At 41.1% G+C, this 20,954-nt stretch overlaps 1 protein-coding gene across 1 annotated transcript in view; it reads left to right on the top strand.

Annotated features, from left to right (window-relative positions):
- lnpep (leucyl/cystinyl aminopeptidase) overlaps positions 1 to 20,341 on the top strand; it is a 107,751-nt gene extending 87,410 nt beyond the window's left edge. The window contains exons 13-18 of the mRNA XM_055633288.1: positions 2,593 to 2,749; positions 4,944 to 5,128; positions 5,702 to 5,863; positions 6,260 to 6,400; positions 18,307 to 18,388; positions 19,079 to 20,341. Coding sequence (XP_055489263.1) covers positions 2,593 to 2,749; positions 4,944 to 5,128; positions 5,702 to 5,863; positions 6,260 to 6,400; positions 18,307 to 18,388; positions 19,079 to 19,210 — 859 coding nt within the window. The 3' untranslated portion in view covers positions 19,211 to 20,341. The remainder of the gene's footprint in view (positions 1 to 2,592; positions 2,750 to 4,943; positions 5,129 to 5,701; positions 5,864 to 6,259; positions 6,401 to 18,306; positions 18,389 to 19,078) is intronic.
- Positions 20,342 to 20,954: the final 613 nt, after the last annotated feature.

The following is a 20,954-nucleotide window of genomic DNA, read 5'->3' as shown; positions in this document are numbered from 1 at the left end:
TGTAATACATGGTTAATCTTCTACTTAACACCATTCCCCTGCCATTCCTCATATTCATCCGTTTCAAATGCAATTAATAACTGAGCATATGCAATCCTCTGGGGTAGATAATGTCAAGTATTCACCACTCCAAGTAAAGACATTACCGTTCTCTTCAGTCATAGTCAACTACGACCATCATTTAATAACTTGTAACTTTCCTTCATAGTTCTAAGGAAGTATCTCAGACAAAAACTCTAATTGTCCTTCTTTACATAAATTCAATTGAACCTACTGAGTTTTTGCAACATTTTCTGTTATTAGTTATAAAGTTATTTAAAAAAACTGATTGTGTTTGTTTCCAGAAGAATTGAATTAAAAATCAAAGAGGTTATGTTTAACCTATACATATCCTTAATTTCATCACATGTGGATTGCATGTTTCCCATGTCATGGCTCACGGGGTCGCTTTAAAGCCCAGATCTTGCGTATTAAAGTTTGGCAATACAGGGTCCTACAAGAAGTCCAGATTCAACATTGACGATGCCATGAATTTTTCCAAGTGTAGGTGGATGGCAGGAGTTGCCACATGTACTGAGGTGCAGTGAAAAACTTTTGTTGCATGCTATCCAGTCAATGAAAAGACTACACATGAATATAATCAAACCTCCAACAGTGTACATACAGGATAAAGGGTATAGTTCAAGATAAAGTACGTTAAAAATAGTTCAATGGTCTTCAATGAAGTAGTTGGGAGGTCAGACCGGTACTGGCTGGTGAGATTAGAAACATAGAAATTAGGTGCAGGAGTAGGCCATTCGGCCCTTCGAGCCTGCACCGCCATTCAATATGATCATGGCTGATCATCCAACTCAGTATCCCGTACCTGCCTTCTCTCCAAACCCCCTGATCCCTTTAGCCACAAGGGCCACATCTAACTCCCTCTTAAATATAGCCAATGAACTGGCCTCAACTAGGTCCTAAAAGACTTCCCTCTTATCCTTAAGCTGTGACCCCTAGTTCTGGACTTCCCCAACATCGGGAATAATCTTCTTGCATCTAGCCTGTCCAACCCCTTAAGAATTTTGTACGTTTCATAGAAACATAGAAACATAGAAATTAGGTGCAGGAGTAGGCCATTCGGCCCTTCGAGCCTGCACCGCCATTTAATATGATCATGGCTGATCATCCAACTCAGTATCCCGTACCTGCCTTCTCTCCATACCCTCTGATCCCCTTGGCCACAAGGGCCACATCTAACTCCCTCTTAAATATAGCCAATGAACTGGCCTCAACTACCCTCTGTGGCAGAGAGTTCCAGAGATTCACCACTCTCTGTGTGAAAAAAGTTCTCCTCATCTCGGTTTTAAAGGATTTCCCCCTTATCCTTAAGCTGTGACCCCTTGTCCTGGAGGGATTCTATAAGATCCCCCCTCAATCTTCTAAATTCTAGCGTGTACAAGCCCAGTCTATCCAGTCTTTCTTCATATGAAAGTCCTGCCATCCCAGGAATCAGTCTGGTGAACCTTCTCTGTACTCCCTCTATGGCAAGAATGTATTTCTTCAGATTAGGAGACCAAAACTGTACACAATACTCCAGGTGTGGTCTCACAAAGACCCTGTACAACTACAGTAGAACCTCCCTGCTCTTATACTCAAATCCTTTTGCTATGAATGCTAACATGCCATTTGCTTTCTTCATTGCCTGCTGCACCTGCATGCCTACTTTCAATGACTGGTGTACCATGACACCCAGGTCTCGTTGCATCTCCCGTTTTCCTAATCGGCCACCATTCAGATAATAGCCTACTTTCATGTTTTTGCCACCAAAGTGGATAACCTCACATTTATCCACATTATACTGCATCTGCCATGCATTTGCCCACCTCACCCAGCCTATCTAAGTCGCTTTGCAGCCTCCTAGCATCCTCCTCACAGCTAACACTGCCCCCCAGCTTCGTGTCATCCGCAATTGAAGATTGAAGTCTTTAATTTGTTAGTATTTTACAGAAATACATTACACATATTCGGTTTGGTTTATTATTGTCACGTGTACTGAGGAACAGTGAAAAGCTTATTTGTTGCTTGCTATCCAGTCAGCAACAGGAGTATACATGATTACAATCAAGTTATCCACAGATTGCAGATACAGGATAAAGGGTACAATGTTTAGTGCAATATATAGTCCGTTTAAAGATAATTTGAAGGTCTCCAGTGAGGTAGATGGTAGGTCAGTACTGCTCTCTTGCTGATGAGATTGAAGACTTCAATTTATTATTAGTATTTTACAGTACCTCTTGCCTGATGGGGAGGGGAGACGAGGAAGTGACCAGGGAGAGACTTGTCCTTGATTATGTTGATGGTCTTGCCAAGGCAGCGTGAAGTGTAGATGGAGTCTTTGGAAGGGAGGCTGGTTTGCTTGATGGCATGTGAGTGAGAGTTAAGAGCAGGGATATAGTTATGGGAATGATGAAGGTGATCCGAGAGCTGGTATAGATTCAAAAGGCCAAATATCATGAGGAAAATTGTGACATTTGATAAATGTGCCATTGTGCAATTTAAAAATATTCATGTATTGTGTAGACTAATGTGTTTTATTTTATTATCCTTTAGTGCAGGGAAAATCTCAATAGAGGAGGTGCTGAACTTGATCAGCTATTTAAAGAATGAAACCAGCACTGCGCCAATAGTCGAAACTTTGCTACAGCTCAATGATATCTACATGCTTGTTGAGAAGAGGGGGGATCTGTCGGTTTCCAATCTGATGAAGGTGCCTGATATTTTTACCATGATTATCTTTTTAACTTGCCATGTATCTGGATACCATCATTCAATATGTTTGTGGAATTAAATCTTCCACTTAACACAAAGCTCCAGCAAACATAATGGATACTTGCCCAAAACTCTTGTTAATGCTGCACCCTTGAGAGGAATTGTTGGCTGTACGTCAAAAATTCAATAATGTAATATATCAACATTTCCGCATTCAATGTGTGCATGATGACATATTTCATAGCACAATGGTCATTCAGAGCATTGCTAGGAGATGGATCATTTTGATTTGAAGCATGCCTACTGGATTTTATCAGCTTTGAATGTTCTGCAAGTATGAGTTTTAAAAGGGCATGTACACAACTGGCAATGGGAATCCAATTTGGGGGTGGTCCCCTTTAAGTTATTTGCATATTGGCTTCCTTGGGGCATGACCCCACCGTAGGAGCAATCCCACTAAACTCTACCCAAGCTTCGCTTAACATCCACCAATGGGTCCTTTGGCCACCTTTTCCATGCCGACCAAGTTTGCATTTTGGGTAAGTCCAATTTCACCCATGGCTGTCCAAATCCTTCCAACCCATGCATACGTCAAAAGGTCTTTTAAAGGTTAAAGTTTTATCCACTTCTACAGCTTCCTCTCGCAACTCATTTGAGATACAGAAAAAGTTGCCCCAAGGTCCTTCTCAATAACTACTCAATAACCAAAAATCTATAGCCTCCTTTTGCTCTGGTATTTTATTTAATTCACATGTTTAATCGATAATGGTTTTTTATTAATGTTTTATGTGTCATTCCTAACTGTCACTGTTTGTCATGTTGCCACTTGCGGGCGGAGCACCAAGGCAAATTCCTTGTATGTGAATACTTGGCCAATAAATTTATTTATTCACTCATTCGTGAATTAGGCAAAACTTGGCAACATTTTAGGCAACTGCAGGAGACACATGTTCGTGGGTAGTTGCCGTGGAGTCGCCTTCATGGTCGTGAGGATTTCACGCATTCTGGGAACTAGTCGCGGCCTCATTATAGTCACCGTGTTGAAACGTTGAAAAATTAGTGGCGACTAGAATGAAGCCGCCATGGAGAGTAGCGAGAATTCTCGCGCCGTAGGTGGGTCGACAGGAGGTCCTAGTGGGTCAAAGGTTGTAGCTAATGCTGACCGGTGAATTTCATTGGCTCATTGGGGGGGAAAAAGGTAAGCAGTAGTTTTCAGAACCAAGGATACATTGAATGACTGCCGAACTTCACAGCCATGTTTCTCTGGCTTCTTAAAAGTTGCTTCCACTCCTTCTTCCCTCCCTTTCTCCACCCCCGCCCCCTCCCCACTCTTACGACAGATGGCACAATGGGCTAAGTGTTATACTGTGCGGAAGGTAGCCGTCTCGAATTACAGCACTGTCGTTGTGTCCTGGGCAAGTTCACCCACGCTTTGGTGTGTGTGTAATTATATGAAGCACTTGGGGTCAATTTGACTGAAAATGTGCGTATAAAAATTTTTTTTTTTTAGACCGTATACTGGGCAAGCCGTCTTAATCACAGCGCTAACCTTCCTGTTCATCGCGGTGCGTCTATATCACCTTGGCTTTGCACCATGTGAAATTTTTAGACGGGGCAAGCGGGGGGAGCGCTGTCTAAAAAATTCACACGGGCTGGTGAAGGAAGCGACGTGTTTGTGTGCGTGTTCCACTCGCTGTTCCAGTTGCCGGTTTTTCAGGTGACTGCTGGCAACTTGACAGTCGGCAGCAGTCCGCTGAAAAATCGCCCAAGTGGGACAGGCCCATAATCCTATGCTCTCTAGTTTTAGAATACTCTAGCCTAGGAAAGAGACTGAGTATTCTCTTGATCCATATCCATCATGATCTTGTACATTTAAATCAATTTTCCCCCGGTTGCAATCTTCTCCCTATAACTCATGCCCTTAAGCTTAGGCAATATCCTGATGAATCTCTTCCACTCCATTTCCCACATATTGGCATCCTTCTTGTAGCTGGGCGACCAAAACGCCACATAGTACTCCAAGTGTGATCTCATCAATGACTTGTACATCTGCATTATGATGTGCTAATTTCAGTGTTGCAGCTTTTGCATTATGTTCAGCAACAGATTAGAATGATTCTGAAATGTAATTGTCATTTATATGGTGGGATCCATTTTATGCACTGAATCCAAACTATGTGTTTGTGTTACAGAAATATATTTTTAACATTTTTGGAGACTTGATTGACCAACAAACCTGGAGTAATAATGGATCAGCCTCTGAGAGATATCTGCGTTCCAAACTTCTAGCCACAGCATGCAATTTGAATTATGATATGTGTGTGCAGAAAGCAAATATTATGTTTACCAAATGGATGAATACAACAGATTTAAGTGTGTAAGTAGATGAGTGAGCTCAAGGCCTATTGGATCTAATTTGTGTCTCCAGTAATTCCTTTTGATTATACTTGGAGAATATTTTTAATACAAACAAAATAATTAAATATTATATTCATATGTTTGTTTTAAGATGATTCTACTGATTATTAAAAACAAACCTCTGAGATAATCTAAATTTATTTGATTTATTATTAGTGTGCATAGGATTTTGGTATTGCGAGAATGACCACTATATATTGCCTTTTGCTAATTGTCATTGTGGTAATAAGTTCCTGTCTTGAACAGTTGCAGACTTGACAGTGAAAGTTGATGGATGGTATAATTCACACTAATATCTTTGTTTCGGTAACAGCATTCTCTCATTATTTTGATGCTTTCATTTACATTTTTTGTGAAATAAATAGAAAGTGTATTCCATAAGTGTACAATTAGTGCAAAATATTTGTGCCTCATTTCTTTCTAAAATATCTCTATATTTCACTTACCTTTCCAGTGCAGATATCCCTTGCATGTTCTTTCTCCAAAGTCCTTTCTAAAGTATCTGTCTCAGTTTAGCTTTTTTTTATCACAGGTTACCGTCTGATCTAACTGCCACAATCCTCACTGTTGGAGCACGTACTGTTGAGGGCTGGACATTCATACGCCAGATGTACATTCAATTGCAATCAGAATCGGACAAAAACAAAATGCTTTCAGCCATGGCAAAAACCAACAATGTTCAGCATCTAATCTGGTTTGTAGAACATTAACTTCCATGCTGCCTAATAGTTTATTGAAATAAGACTGTGTTCATAATCAAAGTGGTAATGGTGCATTCATTTCCATTTTTCTATTCTGTTTCTTTAGAAATGCTCACCGTCTATAATATGTTTCAACTCTTACAAAATATTTGTACCTGTTAAATGACTGTATCTTATCGCCAAATGCATGATGGATTATATTATTCCTAATTACGTTATTACATAACCCAACAAATTAGATCCAGAACTTTACATATAATTCTTAATGGTTTTAATGGTTTTAACAGCCTATGTATCCCTGGACGAATCCTCACTAATTTTAAGAATTGATTATTTTGTAAGTATTTCTTTGCAGATATTGAACGGATTATCTTTGCTTGATTTCTTAGGTTGATGTACAGCGGCTTGAATCATAACAAAATAAGGACACAGGAACTGCCCTTTATTCTTGCTACTTCCAGCAAGAGCCGAATTGGATATCTATTTGCTTGGGATTTTGTTAAAGAAAATTGGGATGATCTGATTAAAAAGTAGGTTCTTAATGCTGATATTCTATTTTGTTACAGATTAATATATATATTTTGGCTCATAATAAAATTGACAGCAAATCTAATTCATGACTGTCAAATGAACCATTTGTGAAAATATTTCTATTACTTTTGCTTATTTTAGCACTGAAATTTTATAAATTAGTTTTTATATTCTGTATTCTAATGAATTAAAAATATAATTACATTTCTGTGTACAATGTGTTGCCATTTTAATATTCTAACTTGTGCAACTTTCCCTTTATGCCATGGCATTGTTTTTAATCCTCCGTTATTAATTCCTTACTTAATTGTGAAGGTTGTTTAACATGGTTACTGAATGAATTCTAAGGAGACATGCATATTCCTACCACCACTGTTAATGCGTTCAATTCGAAGGCTGGGTGGGTTGAAAGAAAAGTAGTAAGGGAAACTCAGCTTTTTTTTGTGTACCTTCGATTCTCCAGCATCTGCAGTTCCTTCTTAAACACAAGTAGTAGGGGAAGTCTGTCCATGAAAGAGTGGGAACGAACATGAGAAATGTTCCATTCACTGCAGCAGAGAGGATTGAACGTTTCAGGCAGGAGGGGAGACATTTCAGAGGCACTGCCTTATCAATGGGACAAATGTGATGAAACAAAAAAACTGGGGAAATGGGAGGTAGGATGAAAGGATGTATTAGCTTAGATGACAATGGGAGTGTGTGGTCTTGTAAAAGATGTTGTGACCAGTGTAGCGGAGAAGTTTTTTTATGGTTCAAGAGATTACTCCCTCTTGCCGCTAAGTGGACTGCGTGGTTAAGGGGAATGTCTCCGTACGCATGCGAGCTCACTGTCCGAGACCTTCAGAGCTTCTTCACAGACAAATCTTCCAAACACAGTCTTTTGATTGATAAATTATTTATTGTTGATGAAAAACAATAAGGTACATCCAAACTTCTTCCGACTCGTACACACTATAATCTTCATTGAACTCCAGCATATCGCTTTAAACGTTAGAAAACTCCTCTTGCCACAGTTACACTTCGCATGGTCAAAGGGTAAACCTTCTCCATGCTGGTCCGAAACTAAACTAAAAACTAAGCTTCTGCACCAGAGACTTAGCTCCAAACACGCCCTCAAATACGTCATAAATCCCACCCACAATATAACGGGCAGTCTAAAATTTAAAGACACATGCCATCATCAATGACACGCAAAACAAGCCAAATGGCCACTACATACCGGCCCCTAATTGTTCCGTGTATATAACGAGACAATTATTAATAAATATCAAAAAAGTAGCCACGAAGGCTTAACATATATCAAAAGCAGAAAGTCGGGAAATTGAACCCCGTTCTCCCGCGTGACAGGCGGGGATACTAACCACTATACTAACAAGGAAAAAATAGCATGCACTATATATCCGCAATCTGAATTCTTCATCGACTCTTCCATCTTCACTTTAGCCTTCTAGAAGCAAGCATAACTTGATTATTAATCTTATTAAAACACTGGTTTTAGTTTAAAGTCATACCGTGCGCAGCAAACCCTTAAAATCAGGCATGAAACCCAATATATAGTCCAAAACATAACAGTCCAAAGCTTTGATAGCATGAAAGGTCATCCTCCATGTCCGCTCAACTCATGGATGTGTTGTAACAGTAATGTTGAAGTGTGAAAATCCTTCACAAGAATAACGGGATTTTTACCAATAAAGTTCACCGTTAGGTTTGATTTAATTTCCGGATTATTAACAGAGATCTCAAATCCCAGCTCAAGCTTTGGCCATTCGCTGTCTGGCTGACAGAGAGATTTTAGTTAATTGATCCATCTCTTATCGCTTAAGAAGCGGTTCGCTATCAGTTCTCTGGAAACTTCATCCACAGGATTTTCTTTTGTGTTAATATATTTCAGTTGTACAACATTAGTAACTCCCAATGTACTTTCCATTGGCAGATTGGCTCTGTCCAAATCCAACTCTCTGGTTTATTTGGCTCTATCGTCTAGTGGAATGCTTTCACAATTGTCGCTGATCCACTTGGAAAGTAATAATAATAATAATAATAATAAATTTTATTTATGGGCGCCTTTCAAGAGTCTCAAGGACACCTTACAAAAATTTAGCAGGTAGAGGAAAAACATGTAAGGGGAATGAAATAAATAGTAGAGACAAGTCTAGTACAGACAGATAGTACAGAATTAAAGACAGAGTTCAATTCAAAGAAGAGTGAATCCTCCCTTATTGCAAATCGAAGTCAGATGTTCTACCGGTAGAATTGCTTCCTGCTCAGTAGACATGGATCTTAAGCAATCATCCTTGTAGAAATTATTCTTCAAAGAGATTCGTACTTCATGAAATTTTGTGTTCTCGCCAAACTTAAACCCCTGTCTCACGGTGAGAGGTGGCACACGAGGTACCCCGAGTTAAAACTCGTGGTAATAACGTACGATTAACGTAGCTGTAACGTCGGAACTCGTGGACGCAACTTAGACTTGTGGCGCTAACGGCAGATACCCGTGAAACTTGTCAACTCTTGGAAAAAATTCAAACATGTTTAAAGTTTTCCACGAGCCAAATTTACTCTTGTGGTTAAGAATTGAAACATTTTAACTCGTCGTAATAACATAGTGGCCCGTGCGTTTACCTTAGTGTATCGTGAGTCTACCGTGGGAACTCTTTAACTCAGCGGGCAGGCAGCATTAAGTTCACAACACGCGAGGATTATGTGCGTCATGTATTCGTGTGAATGAAGCATGTTGGTGGGCGAGCAGAGTGTAAGATGGATAACAATACCATGGGACAAACTGGAGTCGTACATAAACACCCATTTGCTGAGATGAAGATTTACCCATCTTATTCTGTTCCAATGGGTTTACAAAGCCATGAAATGCGATGGACCTCAATTGTGGAATTGATCCAACTGCTGACTCACTTGGAGCAGTTTTTTCTCTTGGCCCAGAGCTCATCGTCTTTGATGATCTAGAGCTGCATCTTGAACTCTCACTTCCAGTATCTCCTTCTTTGATTTGGTCACTGTCATCTTTGTGTCTAGTTTCAGTTGTTCCTTTTGTCGCCTCATCTCTTCTTCTCATCTCTTCTTCTTCTCGTATCATCTCTTCTTTCCTCTGATCGTTCCGTCATCTAATCTCTTCTTGTCGCTCAATATCATGTATCTTCCTCAAGGCCTCCGCTTCTATTGAGAGAGTGGCTAGGTCAGCTTCAACTCCCAATCGAGCAGAAGCCCTTGATACCAAACTGGCTGAATACCTGATTTATGCCTTGAACCTCGTGGAGATATATTAAAGATACTATCCCCAGATGCAATCTCATCTTCCATTCGGCACCTTGTTGCATCGTACTTCCAGCTACTAAGCTCGTACGTTGTTGCATAATTTCAGATAACCCCTCCTCTGCCTTATCCATGAAACCATTGAATATCTTCACCTTGTCTTCCACCCATTGGGTGTGTCTTATGCGTTCTTCCCGAGACGGCTGTAAACACAGCAGCACATCTTGTTTCTTGCCAACCTCCTGGCAGAGGTTCAATAGTTGGCTCATGTAGATGGTTTATGCATGCAACCTATAATGTAGCTACCTCAATACCACTAACCACGCCCAGTCATCTCAGTATAACTGTGATATCTTCCCCTTGCTCCTCGCTTGGTTCCAGTACGCCTGAAGACTAGATGCAGTCAGTACTGGGACGTGTTTGACATGTGCCTTTATTAAAGACTCAGTAAAGTTACAGTATGTCAGACTGGACTCCTTTACAGCTCATATTAGATTTCGCCTTGAACACGTTCTGTTCTGGTTCCATTAATTTCCTCTGTTTCTCAATTAATCTGGTAACCTGTTTTCATAATTTGTATTTTTCCTTCTCTGTTTCTTTCAAATAGGCAGCTTGTGAATTATCGGTTTCTTCTCGATACAGGAGTTTTCTGTAGCTATCAATTGATTTCGTTAACGTTCCCATATCGATTTTCCCTCCTTCTCGGCTCCCTTCAGAGCTAGATCTTGGCCTTTCTCAGTGAGTTTAAGTTGTCTAATTGGTCTTTCATCGCCACCTCGTGTTTCCTCAAGTCTTTAAATTAAACGAACAGAGTCTTCTCTGAATTCTGCTCAAACTTTATGTAAACATACTTTCCTGGAACAATAACAAACTGATATTGTAGACAACATCTCTCTAACATCCATGGTGTTAAAGATGACGATAGTTTGAAAGGAATGTGTGTTATCAAGACTTCAAAACTATTTCCAAGGTCGGTCTCCTTTCGCCAGACAGATTGGGAAAAAAACATTTTCTGGCTCTTTTTACAGAAGCCGTTTAAAATTAAATCCCGCAGCTTCAAAATTGAAAGAAATACGGTTGATTTCTACTCTCAATTTCTGTGATGTGTCTTCAGATCAGACTCGTCGCTGTCGATAGACCTCGAGGACTTCTCTGGCCAAGATCTATTTTCCTCAGTTCCTCGGCTGGAACCGGATTTCTGGCCAAAACCTCTCCGAGATCATAGACAAATCTTCTGTCCCACTCTCTGGGACTGGTATTCAACCCGCTGGTTGGAGGAACCCTTCGACTTAATGTAGCGGTAGATTTTTATATCGTTCAAGAGATTACTCCCTCTAGCCGTTAAGTGGACTGCATGGTGTGTGGTGGCGCCTATCAACAGTGGCTCGATTACAGTCCGTCTTTTTTTATTTTTGTCTCGTTAAATGTATGTGTTGATTCTAGTTTTTATTATTTTTTAGCTGTGTATATGTGGGGGGGGGGGGGGGGGTGTGAAACCGTTAGTCTCTTCCCTGTACGGGGACTCGACTTTTCCCCTGTTGGGTCTCAGATGTCATTGGGCCTAACATCGTGGAGCCGGCGGCGACCTCCAACCGGAACCAACCTGAGGGCTCGATTCACGGAGCCTGCGGACCTCCAATCACGGAGCTGGCTGTCTTTGGAACGGGGAGAGCTGTGGTGGCGTGTGGCTGCGACCCGACTTCGGAGCTTCGGAGGCTCCGGCCCGCAGGCCCGGTGAACGGGAACGTCGGGAGCTCGCAGGGCCCTGGTGAGAGACCGCTTTTCGGAGCTCCCGCAATGGCAACTTCTCCCGCTGGAATCGCGGGATTTAAAGGGCACGGAGCGGGGCCAAACATCACCCGCCGGGGGCTATAACATCGAGAGCCCCAGTTCGCCTCGATGTTGCAGTTGGACTGCGGGACCGTGGAAGAAGAACAAAGGGAAGAGATAAGACTTTTGCCTTCCATCACAGTGAGGAGGTTGGGGATGGATGTTTGTGTTAAGTGTGGGTCTTGGTTTTTTTTTGTAATGTTAGACTGTAGAAAATGCAATTTAATTCAAACCAAGCTGTTTATATGAAAAAATACCTTGCCTTGTCCCCTACGTGAGATCCGTCCCGTTGTCGGCGTTGACGGCATTTGAAGATGATTTTAATTTTACTCCCAACGATTAACTGATCCAGCGCTAATTTTAATAAACTTAATAAAACGGCAGTCTAAGCGATTTTTCTTTAGTAACTAAACAGCCTGACAGAGGTCGATTTGAATAGGCTGTAGAAAAATCGCATTTTAAACCCGCCCCCCTCTCACAGGCTCCAAAGTCACGCACACGGGCAGCGACAGATCTGCAGCGCCGCTGAAGGTAAGTTTTGTAACATACCTAGCTACTGCAGCTACTGCCAGACAGCAGGCAAGTTCTTACGCTATAAATCATATAATTAGGCTGAGTTATAAAGCTAACATGCAATAACCAATCTACATCTCTTCTTGTATAAATGAAAAAGCAACTAAGGCATTTCAAACTATAAACTGAGTAAATAATAATGGGGTTAAACAAAATGGCCATATCTAATAGGTGGCCTGCTAACCCGCCCGGTCATCGTACGGTCTGGGGCTGCCTCATTAACACTTTCCTCCGAAAAGTTGAAGGCTGGGATAGGTAAATCCATGGGTCTGTGGGGGGAGACCAGAGAGGAACCTGGGGTGGACCGTCGTGGGGATTCCGGGGTGCCGGATACAACGGGGCGCAGGAACAGAATGACGCGGGGAGTGGGCGGGTTCGTTAACGGCAGGTGTGGGAGCGGCTGCAACAGGCGTTGGTTTAAACTTGAGCGCAGTGGGGCATCAGGACCCTGGGATGCTGGACGCTGTTTCTTCACAGGAAGGAGATGTTGACGGTTGCGTCTATAGAGGACACCATTGACTTCGACCAGGTAGGAACGTGGTTCCTTAGAGGGGCCATGTGTCCCAGTTTGGTATGTCCTTTATCTGTTTGCAGTCGTACCACTTGGCCTTATACAAGTTGTTTCAGTTGTTTGCTGCTCTTGTCATAAAAGCATTTCTGTGTGTCTCGATTGAATTGTACACGCGTCTGTATTACGGGAGGGGGGGAAAGACGTTTGGTCGTAACTGTTGCTGGGAGACAGGCAGTGGAGGACATGTCCAGAGTGACATCAGCCACTGGGCTGGAGAGCCGAGAATGTTGTCTCCTGCAATGTTTCGCAGGTTTAGCAGGTCCAGGTAGACGTCAGATTTGGCTAGATAGGAGTGCTCCATGAGCTGTTTTGCATTCCGAACAGCAGGTTCGGTAAGTCCATTGGACTGTGGGTATTCCGGGCTGCTGGTGACGTGTTGGAAGTTCCACCGATTTACAAAGTCTTTAAACTTTTGGCTGGTAAATTGAGTTCCGTTGTCAGTCTGAAGGTGAACGTGTGCCCTATGGTGAATTCTCGGCTTGTGGATCACTGTTTCAGAGGTGATTGTTGGCAGAAAGTCAATTTCAAACCAGTTGGAGTATGGCCACTAAAACAAGGCAGTGTTTCCCGTGCCATTGGAATATATCGGCAGCCAGTGATGACCATGTAGAGAGGGAGCTGGCTGGGATAGGAGGGGCTTCTCCTGCTGATGGGGTGCTTGACTGTTACAGATCGCGCACAATTCTGTTTTCTCACGTATGTACTTGGTGACCCCGGGCCAGTAGATCAAATCCTTTGCTCGTTTTAGAGTGGCGTCCGTGCCAGGGTGGCCTCCATGGATTTCCTCATAGTACTCGTTTCGCAAGTTTGGGGGAATGACCGCCTTGTGACCCTTGACAATTATTCCGTCCTGTAACACCAGATCGTCACGGACCAGGAAGTAGGGTCGTATTTCAAACGGGGTGTTTGACTGCTTGTTTGGCCACCCGCCTCTTATGACGGATGTCAGCAGCTGTGAGGTTTTGTCTGCAGCTGTGTGTTCGGCAGGTGATCAGTGGGCACGAACGTGACCTTCAGGACAGATAATTCGTCAAACGGTTGTCGTTTGCTGGTGGTGCGCGGGGCTCCTGATAGCGTGTCTGCGATGTGCATGTCTTTACCTTTTTTGTAAACAATGCGGAAGTCAAACCGTTGCAACTGCATCATCATTCGCTGAGGTCGAGCTGGGGCAGCATGGAAAGGCTTGCTCAGGATGGTGACTAGTGGCTGGTGGTCAGTTTCGACTGTGAAGGATTTGCCAAAGATGAAGTCTTTAAATTTTGAACAGGCAAAAACCACGGCGAGTAGTTCCTTCTCTATCTGTGCGTAGCATTGTTCAGTTTCAGTCGGGGTGCGTGATGTGTAAGAGATGGGCATCACGTCACCATCGAAGGATGTTTGTAGGCATGCTAGTAGGGATAGCGACTGGCCGGTTGAGAATGAAGTATGCCTGTGTAGGCGCACTGGCTAGCTGTAGTTTTGAAGTCTCAAAAGCTCTTTGGTGAGTACCAAGACCATGCAGTGTCCTTGTGGGTCAGTTGTCATAGAGGAGCAGAAAGTTCACTGAGGTTGGGAATAAACTCGCCCAAGTAGTTGACCATGCTGACGAATCGTTGTAAGCTGGTGACGTTGGTTGGGACCGGCAGCTCGTTGATGGCTGCAGTCTTTAATGGATCATGTTTTAATCCGTTGCTGGTGAACACGTGACTGACATAAGTAACTTCGGAGACTCTGAACTTGCATTTAGAGGGTTGAGTTTCAGATTAATGTCTTTGGTACGGTTCAATATCTTTTTCAAGTTGGCATCATGCTCGGTCACATTGCGACCGTATACTAGGATGTCGTCAACAATGATGGCACGTGGATATTCTGTGAATAGTTGTTCCATTGCGCGCTGAAAGACTTCACTAGCAGAGTTGATACCAAAGGGCATTCTTAAAAACCTGTAGCGGCCAAATGGGGTGGCAAAAGTTGTTGGGGCAGACGATGCTCGGTCCAACGGGATTTGCCAGAAAGAGCTTTTGGCATCGAGGACAGAGAATACCGTTGCATTACCAATCTGTGCTGCTACATCCTCAGTGGTTCTCATTGGATAGTGTTGGCGTTTGATTGCTGTGTTTGAATCTTTAGGGTTGATGCAGATGCGTAATTCTTATATATTTTTTTGTAATGACGACCATGGTGCAGACCCAGTCCGAGGGTTCACTGACCTCGGCAATGACTCCGATGGAGATCAGACGCTTGCGTTTGGTGTGTATTTCCCCCCGCATTCCATGGGGGACGCGGTGAGGTGCACGAACTGCTGGGGTGACAGTATGATCAACAGTGATCTTGTATACCGTAGGCAATTTGCCAAGTTTGTCGTCAAATAAGTCTTTATAGTTGGATAGCATCTGTTGTGTTGGTTCCTCTGTCAAACAGAGTTTGTGGACAGCACGCCCAAAATAAACCAGACCCAGGTCATGGCATGCATTAATGCCAAGGAACGTTTCTGAGTTTGGTGGACAATGTAGAAGATTAGGCTCCTTGTCTGCTCATTGACATTGCACTTTAAATCAGCTTTACCCAGCGATGTGGTGGTAGAAGGTACACAAAAATGCTGGAGAAACTCAGCGGGCGCAGCAGCATCTATGGAGCGAAGAAAATAGGCGACGTTTCGGGCCGAAACCCTTCTTCAGTAGTGTAGTGGTAGAGCTGCTGCCTTAAAGCACCAATGAAGCGAGTTTGAACCTGACTGCAGGTGCTGTCTGTAGGGAGTTGTACGTTCTCCCTGTAACTATTTGGGTTTTGTCCGGGTGCTCCTGTATCCTCCCACACACTCCAAAGATGTACAGGGTTGTAGTTTAATTGGCTTTGGTAAATTTGTAAACTGTCCCAAGTGTGTAGGATAGAAACATAGAAACATAGAAAATAGGTGCAGGAGTAGGCCATTCTGCCCTTCGAGCCTGTACCGCCATTCAATATGATCAGGGCTGATCATCCAACTCGGTATCCTGTACCTGCCTTCTCTCCATACCCCCTGATCCCTTTAGCCACAAGGGCCACATCTAACTCCCTCTTAAATATAGCCGATGAACTGGCCTCATCTACCTTCTGTGGCAGAGAATTCCAGAGATTCACCACTCTCTGTGTGAAAAATGTTTTTCTCATCTCGGTCTTAAAAGATTTCCCCCTTGTAGTGTTGGTGTACGACGTGGACAAGTCTAATGATTACCAAAGTTATTTATGTTACTTCGCTCACACTGTCAGTCACATCACTGTCCTTTACAGAATGGCAGGCAGTGGCGAGTGGAGTGCCTCAAGGCTCAGTGTTGGGGCCGCAACTGTTTACCATATATATTAATGATTTGGAAGAGGGAATTAGGAGCAACACTAGCAATTTTGCGGATGGCACTAGGTGGAAGTGTGAACTGTGAAGAGGATGTTAGGAGGTTGCAGGGTGACCTGGACGGGTTGAGTGAGTGGGCAGATGCATGAAAGATGCATATAATATAGATAAATGTGAGGTTATCCACTTTGTTAGAAAAAACAAGGGGGCAGATTATTATCTCAATGGGGTTAGGTTAGGTAAGAGGGAGGTACAGCGACACCGGTCACTGAAAGTTGGCGTGCAGGTACAGCAGGCAGTGAAGAAAGCTAATGGAATGTTGGCCTTCATAACAAGAGGATTTCAGTATAGGAGTAAAGAGGAGGTTCTGCAGTTGTCTAGGGCTCTGGTGAGACCACATCTGGAGTATTATGTACAGTTTTGGTCTCCTAATTTGAGGAAGGACATCCTTGTGATTGAGGCAGTGCAGCGTAGATTCACGAGATTAATCCCTGGGATGGCGGGACTGTCATATGAGGAAAGATTGAAAAGACTAGGCTTGTATTCACTGGAGTTTAGAAGAATGAGGGGGGATCTTATAGAAACATATAAAATTATAAAAGGACTGGACAAGCTAGATGCAGGAAAAGTGTTCCCAATGTTGGGCGAATACAGAACCAGGAGCCACAGTCTTAGAATAAAGGGGAGGCCATTTAAGACTGAGGTGAAAAAAAACGTTTTCACCCAGAGAGTTGTGAATTTATGGAATTCCCTACCACAGAGGGCAGTGGAGGCCAAATCACTGGATGGATTTAAGAGAGAGTTAGATAGAGCTCTCGGGGCTAGTGGAATCAAGGGATATGGGGAGAAGGCAGGCACGGGTTATTGATAGGGGACGATCTGCTGTGATCACAATGAATGGCGGTGCTGGCCCGAAGGGCCGAATGGCCTCCATCTGCACCTATTTTCAATGTTTCTATCACTGCTGTATAATCGAGTAACAAACTGATGTGTTAGTTATTTTAACACATTTTAACATTTATCTCTGCAAAACAAATGATAGCATCACCAACATGTGCATAGGCTCTGCAGGTAAATGCCAAATAGACTTAAAATGACTAGAAAGAAATAAACAGCCAAAACAAAATCAAATCTGCCCCCTCCCTCCACAAATTAAAATTGGAAGAAAGAATTAGGTACTTTTCACTGATCAGAACCAAAATATGAAGCCAGGTGAATAGAATATCTCAAAGCTTGCATTAACAGAACATTGTGGTTTAATGGCATTCTGGTGATGTTATTCCTCAGTTTTGTTCATTTCCCACTTTTTTTTAAACTAAACGCATTAAGAGGAGTAATGAGCATTCACGCAAGAACTAATTCCCCCCCCCCCCTCAGTAAATGAATAATTTTAAATTGCAGATGCTGGAAATCTGAAATTAAAATAGAAAATTTTTGAAACACAGCAGATTCGGCCACATCTCCGTAAATAGAAACAGAGTCTCGGCCTGAAACATCACCCATTCCTTCTTTCCAGATATGCTGCCTGTCCTGCTGAGTTACTCCAGGATTTTGTGTCTATGCAGTTTAAACCAGCATCTGCAGTTCCTTCCTACACAACAGATTTAATGTTTCAGGTTTATCATCAGGTGTGTCCTCAGGATCATTTCCAATCTTGAAGTGTTATTATTTTCTTTTGACATGTCCTGATGCACCTTTTGGAGAAACCTCTTGTCCTTTTCTGTCTATCGACATTGCTTATTTACTGCTCATATTCCATCCTTCACCATATCCTGCTCATCTATCTCCCATTTCCTCACTGACAAATATTGAATCCTGATCTAACATTTACACAATCTTGTATTTAATCTCATTAAGAATTACGCTTCATTCTAATACTTGTTCCCCACGCTTCACTTCTGATTCCTCCGCCCCTGACTGATCAGGTTTGAATCTGTATGTCCTTCACTCCACTTTTGGCTGTTCAGCCCCTACTTTTCCATCTTGGTTCAGCATGGAAACTGATTATAGGCCCAGCGAGCGTGCACTGACAAATGAGCACCCACATGCTGGTTCTATGTTATCCCAGTTTTGCATGATACACACTAAGGGCAATTTACCGAAGCCAATGAACCTACATACCTGCACGTTTAGCTGTCTCACCACTTAAAACGTTTCTCAACCCCTTTAGCTTTTTGCCGCTCTTTCAACAGTTATTGATTTACTTGTAATTCTGGTAGGTACTTTAGAATTTTATTTAATGTTAAAGATGTTGATACAAATCCATTTAAATACCATTTCAAATTACTTTATTCTAATTGGAAACCATGTAAAGTTCAGTACATGAAAATATTTAATCTCTCAAACTCTGTTATTAGGTTTCATCTTGGATCATATTCTATTCAAACCATTATCACTGAAACAACATCACAATTTTCAACAAAGACCCACCTGCTTGAGGTTAGTGACGTTTTGATTGTGAGAAAATTAATACCCAATTTAATCTTTTAGATTCTTGTACATTCTTTTGCATTCATTGGCATGCTTTGAGTGGATTTAGTAACAAATGAATCTAATAACAAGCTGACTAGTTCATTTATTAAATTTGAAAATGGTATTTTTTTATTTTGATTCAGTATTTAGCCGTCAGAAAAATTTGCCAAGAAGATTAAATGTTTAAGTTATAGGTTTTTTTTATGCACGCTTACGCTTAGTTGCAACAAAATATAAATTTATGCAATGCAAAACAGTCGGGGCTTTAAAAACTTCTTTGTGACATAGAATCAGAAACAAACGGAATATATTTAAAACTAAAAACAATCTTTATGGTCAATCCAGGACATTTGAAAAAAGATTTTAAGCGTGAACTAAAAATTAAATGCTGAAGTCTGCATAGCTTTAAACCATATTTATTTCCACCCATCTACCTTCACCTCGGACTCAGTTTTGTCATCTCTAAAGTTATGTATGCTTTGTGAAACTAAGCAGATTGTCCAGTGAATTTCTACATTTTCTGAATAACTCGGATGCAAAAGGAAGCGAATATTTTATATAGCCACAAATGAAAATCATGCAATCTAACCAAGAAATATACATTTTGTTCCTTTTTTTTTCTAATATAAACTAACCGTGGTTTATTTTTGATTGCAGGTGCAAACATTTTTTGATTCACTGACAGACAAAAGTTCTCAGCTCGGGTCAGTCCAGGAGGCGTTGGAGATGATTCATTTGAACATTCAATGGATGGAGAAAAATTTGAAAAATCTGGAAAAGCAGCTATAAATTTTTTTTTCTTAGTTTTCAGTAAATTAAACAACCTATGTGTTAAGTGATTCTAAATTGCAGCCGTTTAAAGCAGGTTGAAGTCAATTGTCGTTTAAACGTCAGTTTGCACTATTGGAGGGTTGGTGTTAGCTCAGGGTGACTTTTCTGGTTTGTTCAGTCATTGAATATTCATTTTATCTGTGGGGAAGCTGCAGAACAAGGTACGTGGAATGGGTGAATGTATTTTACAAAAACAGAGCATTTCCATAAGCAAAATAATATCTTTGAGTTACTGGGTTTAACCATTTAGTTGGAGTGGATGGTTGGGAAAATGTCTTCCAACAATTAAAGACAATGTTTAGCTTGGCTATTAATTTTTAGCATTATTTTCCCATTTGCTTTTCGGGAAAGGGTTCTTTTCAACCATTAGGTTTTTACATAATAGGACAATTCTTTGTACACCATTCTGTCACTCACCATCTTTGTAACAGTGACACCCACTGCAAAATGGAGAGATACTGCTCTGTGAAGCATAATCTTTACGAAAGAAAAATGCACTGTGTGATGAACTCCATGTATTGCATGAGATATACCAGCTGTATGAACCCATATATCTTCAAATACTTTACCTTTATCAAGACTATATTATTTTGACAGACTAAAATTGAAGGAATGTGATCCCCAAAATAATACATTTTATTGGATACCATTAATTATGAATTAAATTTATATATCATTACAAATCATGTCCCTAGCTTTTGTAGGTTTTCAGTTTTCATCACCTGCCTTGAGTCGTTGCTGCCGAATGTACATTTTTTATTATTAAAAGCTATAGACTATATATTATGAAAAATTGCAAAGCTCTGTTTACAAAGCTCTTTATTCTAAGATTCTGTGATAACCGGAGCTATCCTAAGTTGTCATGTCATAAGAATTGCTCTACTGAATTAACGCTGCATCTCACTGACAGCAATATATGTATTTGATAGATGTTTTAATTACAATTAATGTTTGTGAATTGTACACGACCAATCAGAATTTGACTTGTTTAAAAAGATATTTATGTACTGTAAATCAGTATGTCTTGCAATATTCTAATAGATGGTTATCCTGTGTCAAAAATGCAATGCAGATTAAAACATTTTATCAGAGATGTTCAAACTGATCTCAGAACGTAAGCAAAAAAAAAGTCTTTTCTTGTAATAATGCATATATTAACCTCAGGTATTTACCTCACTAATGATGCAAATTAAAAATGCTAAATAGGCCGTTAACTGACGAGTCGGGTTAGTTGCAAATGATGCCTGGAATCACGCTTTGAATAATTTATTTGAGAAAAATTAGGGGACTTGATTAAATGATCACAAATATTGAATCCACAAAAGTACACAAACATAACACAAGTAATGTGTGCATTCACCATTACTATTCTTTTTTTTTTTAAATAGATGAGCACTGTTTCAAAATACTGAAGATAAAACTAGAAATCTATAAAAAGGTTATACAAATGCAAAAGTAATTAGCATCACTCCAAAATAGTTAGTATTGACAGTGCTTATCTCTCAGGTGTAAAGTGATATACTCCGTTATTTATATGTTTGTAGTAAATCTGAGTTTAATGGTTTCAAAAAAAAAAGTGGAAGCCCAAAAAATATTTTTAGTTTTAATAAAGATGTGAATTATGGAAATACAAATATCCTTTAAGTTTCAAATTATCCATAGCATTATATATCTATTTAAACTGTTTGGTTTGTATTTTTTT

The sequence above is a fragment of the Leucoraja erinacea genome, chromosome 3 (genome assembly GCF_028641065.1).
Source record: "Leucoraja erinacea ecotype New England chromosome 3, Leri_hhj_1, whole genome shotgun sequence".
Lineage (NCBI taxonomy): Eukaryota > Metazoa > Chordata > Chondrichthyes > Rajiformes > Rajidae > Leucoraja > Leucoraja erinaceus.
This window is presented reverse-complemented; position numbering and strand designations above follow the sequence as displayed.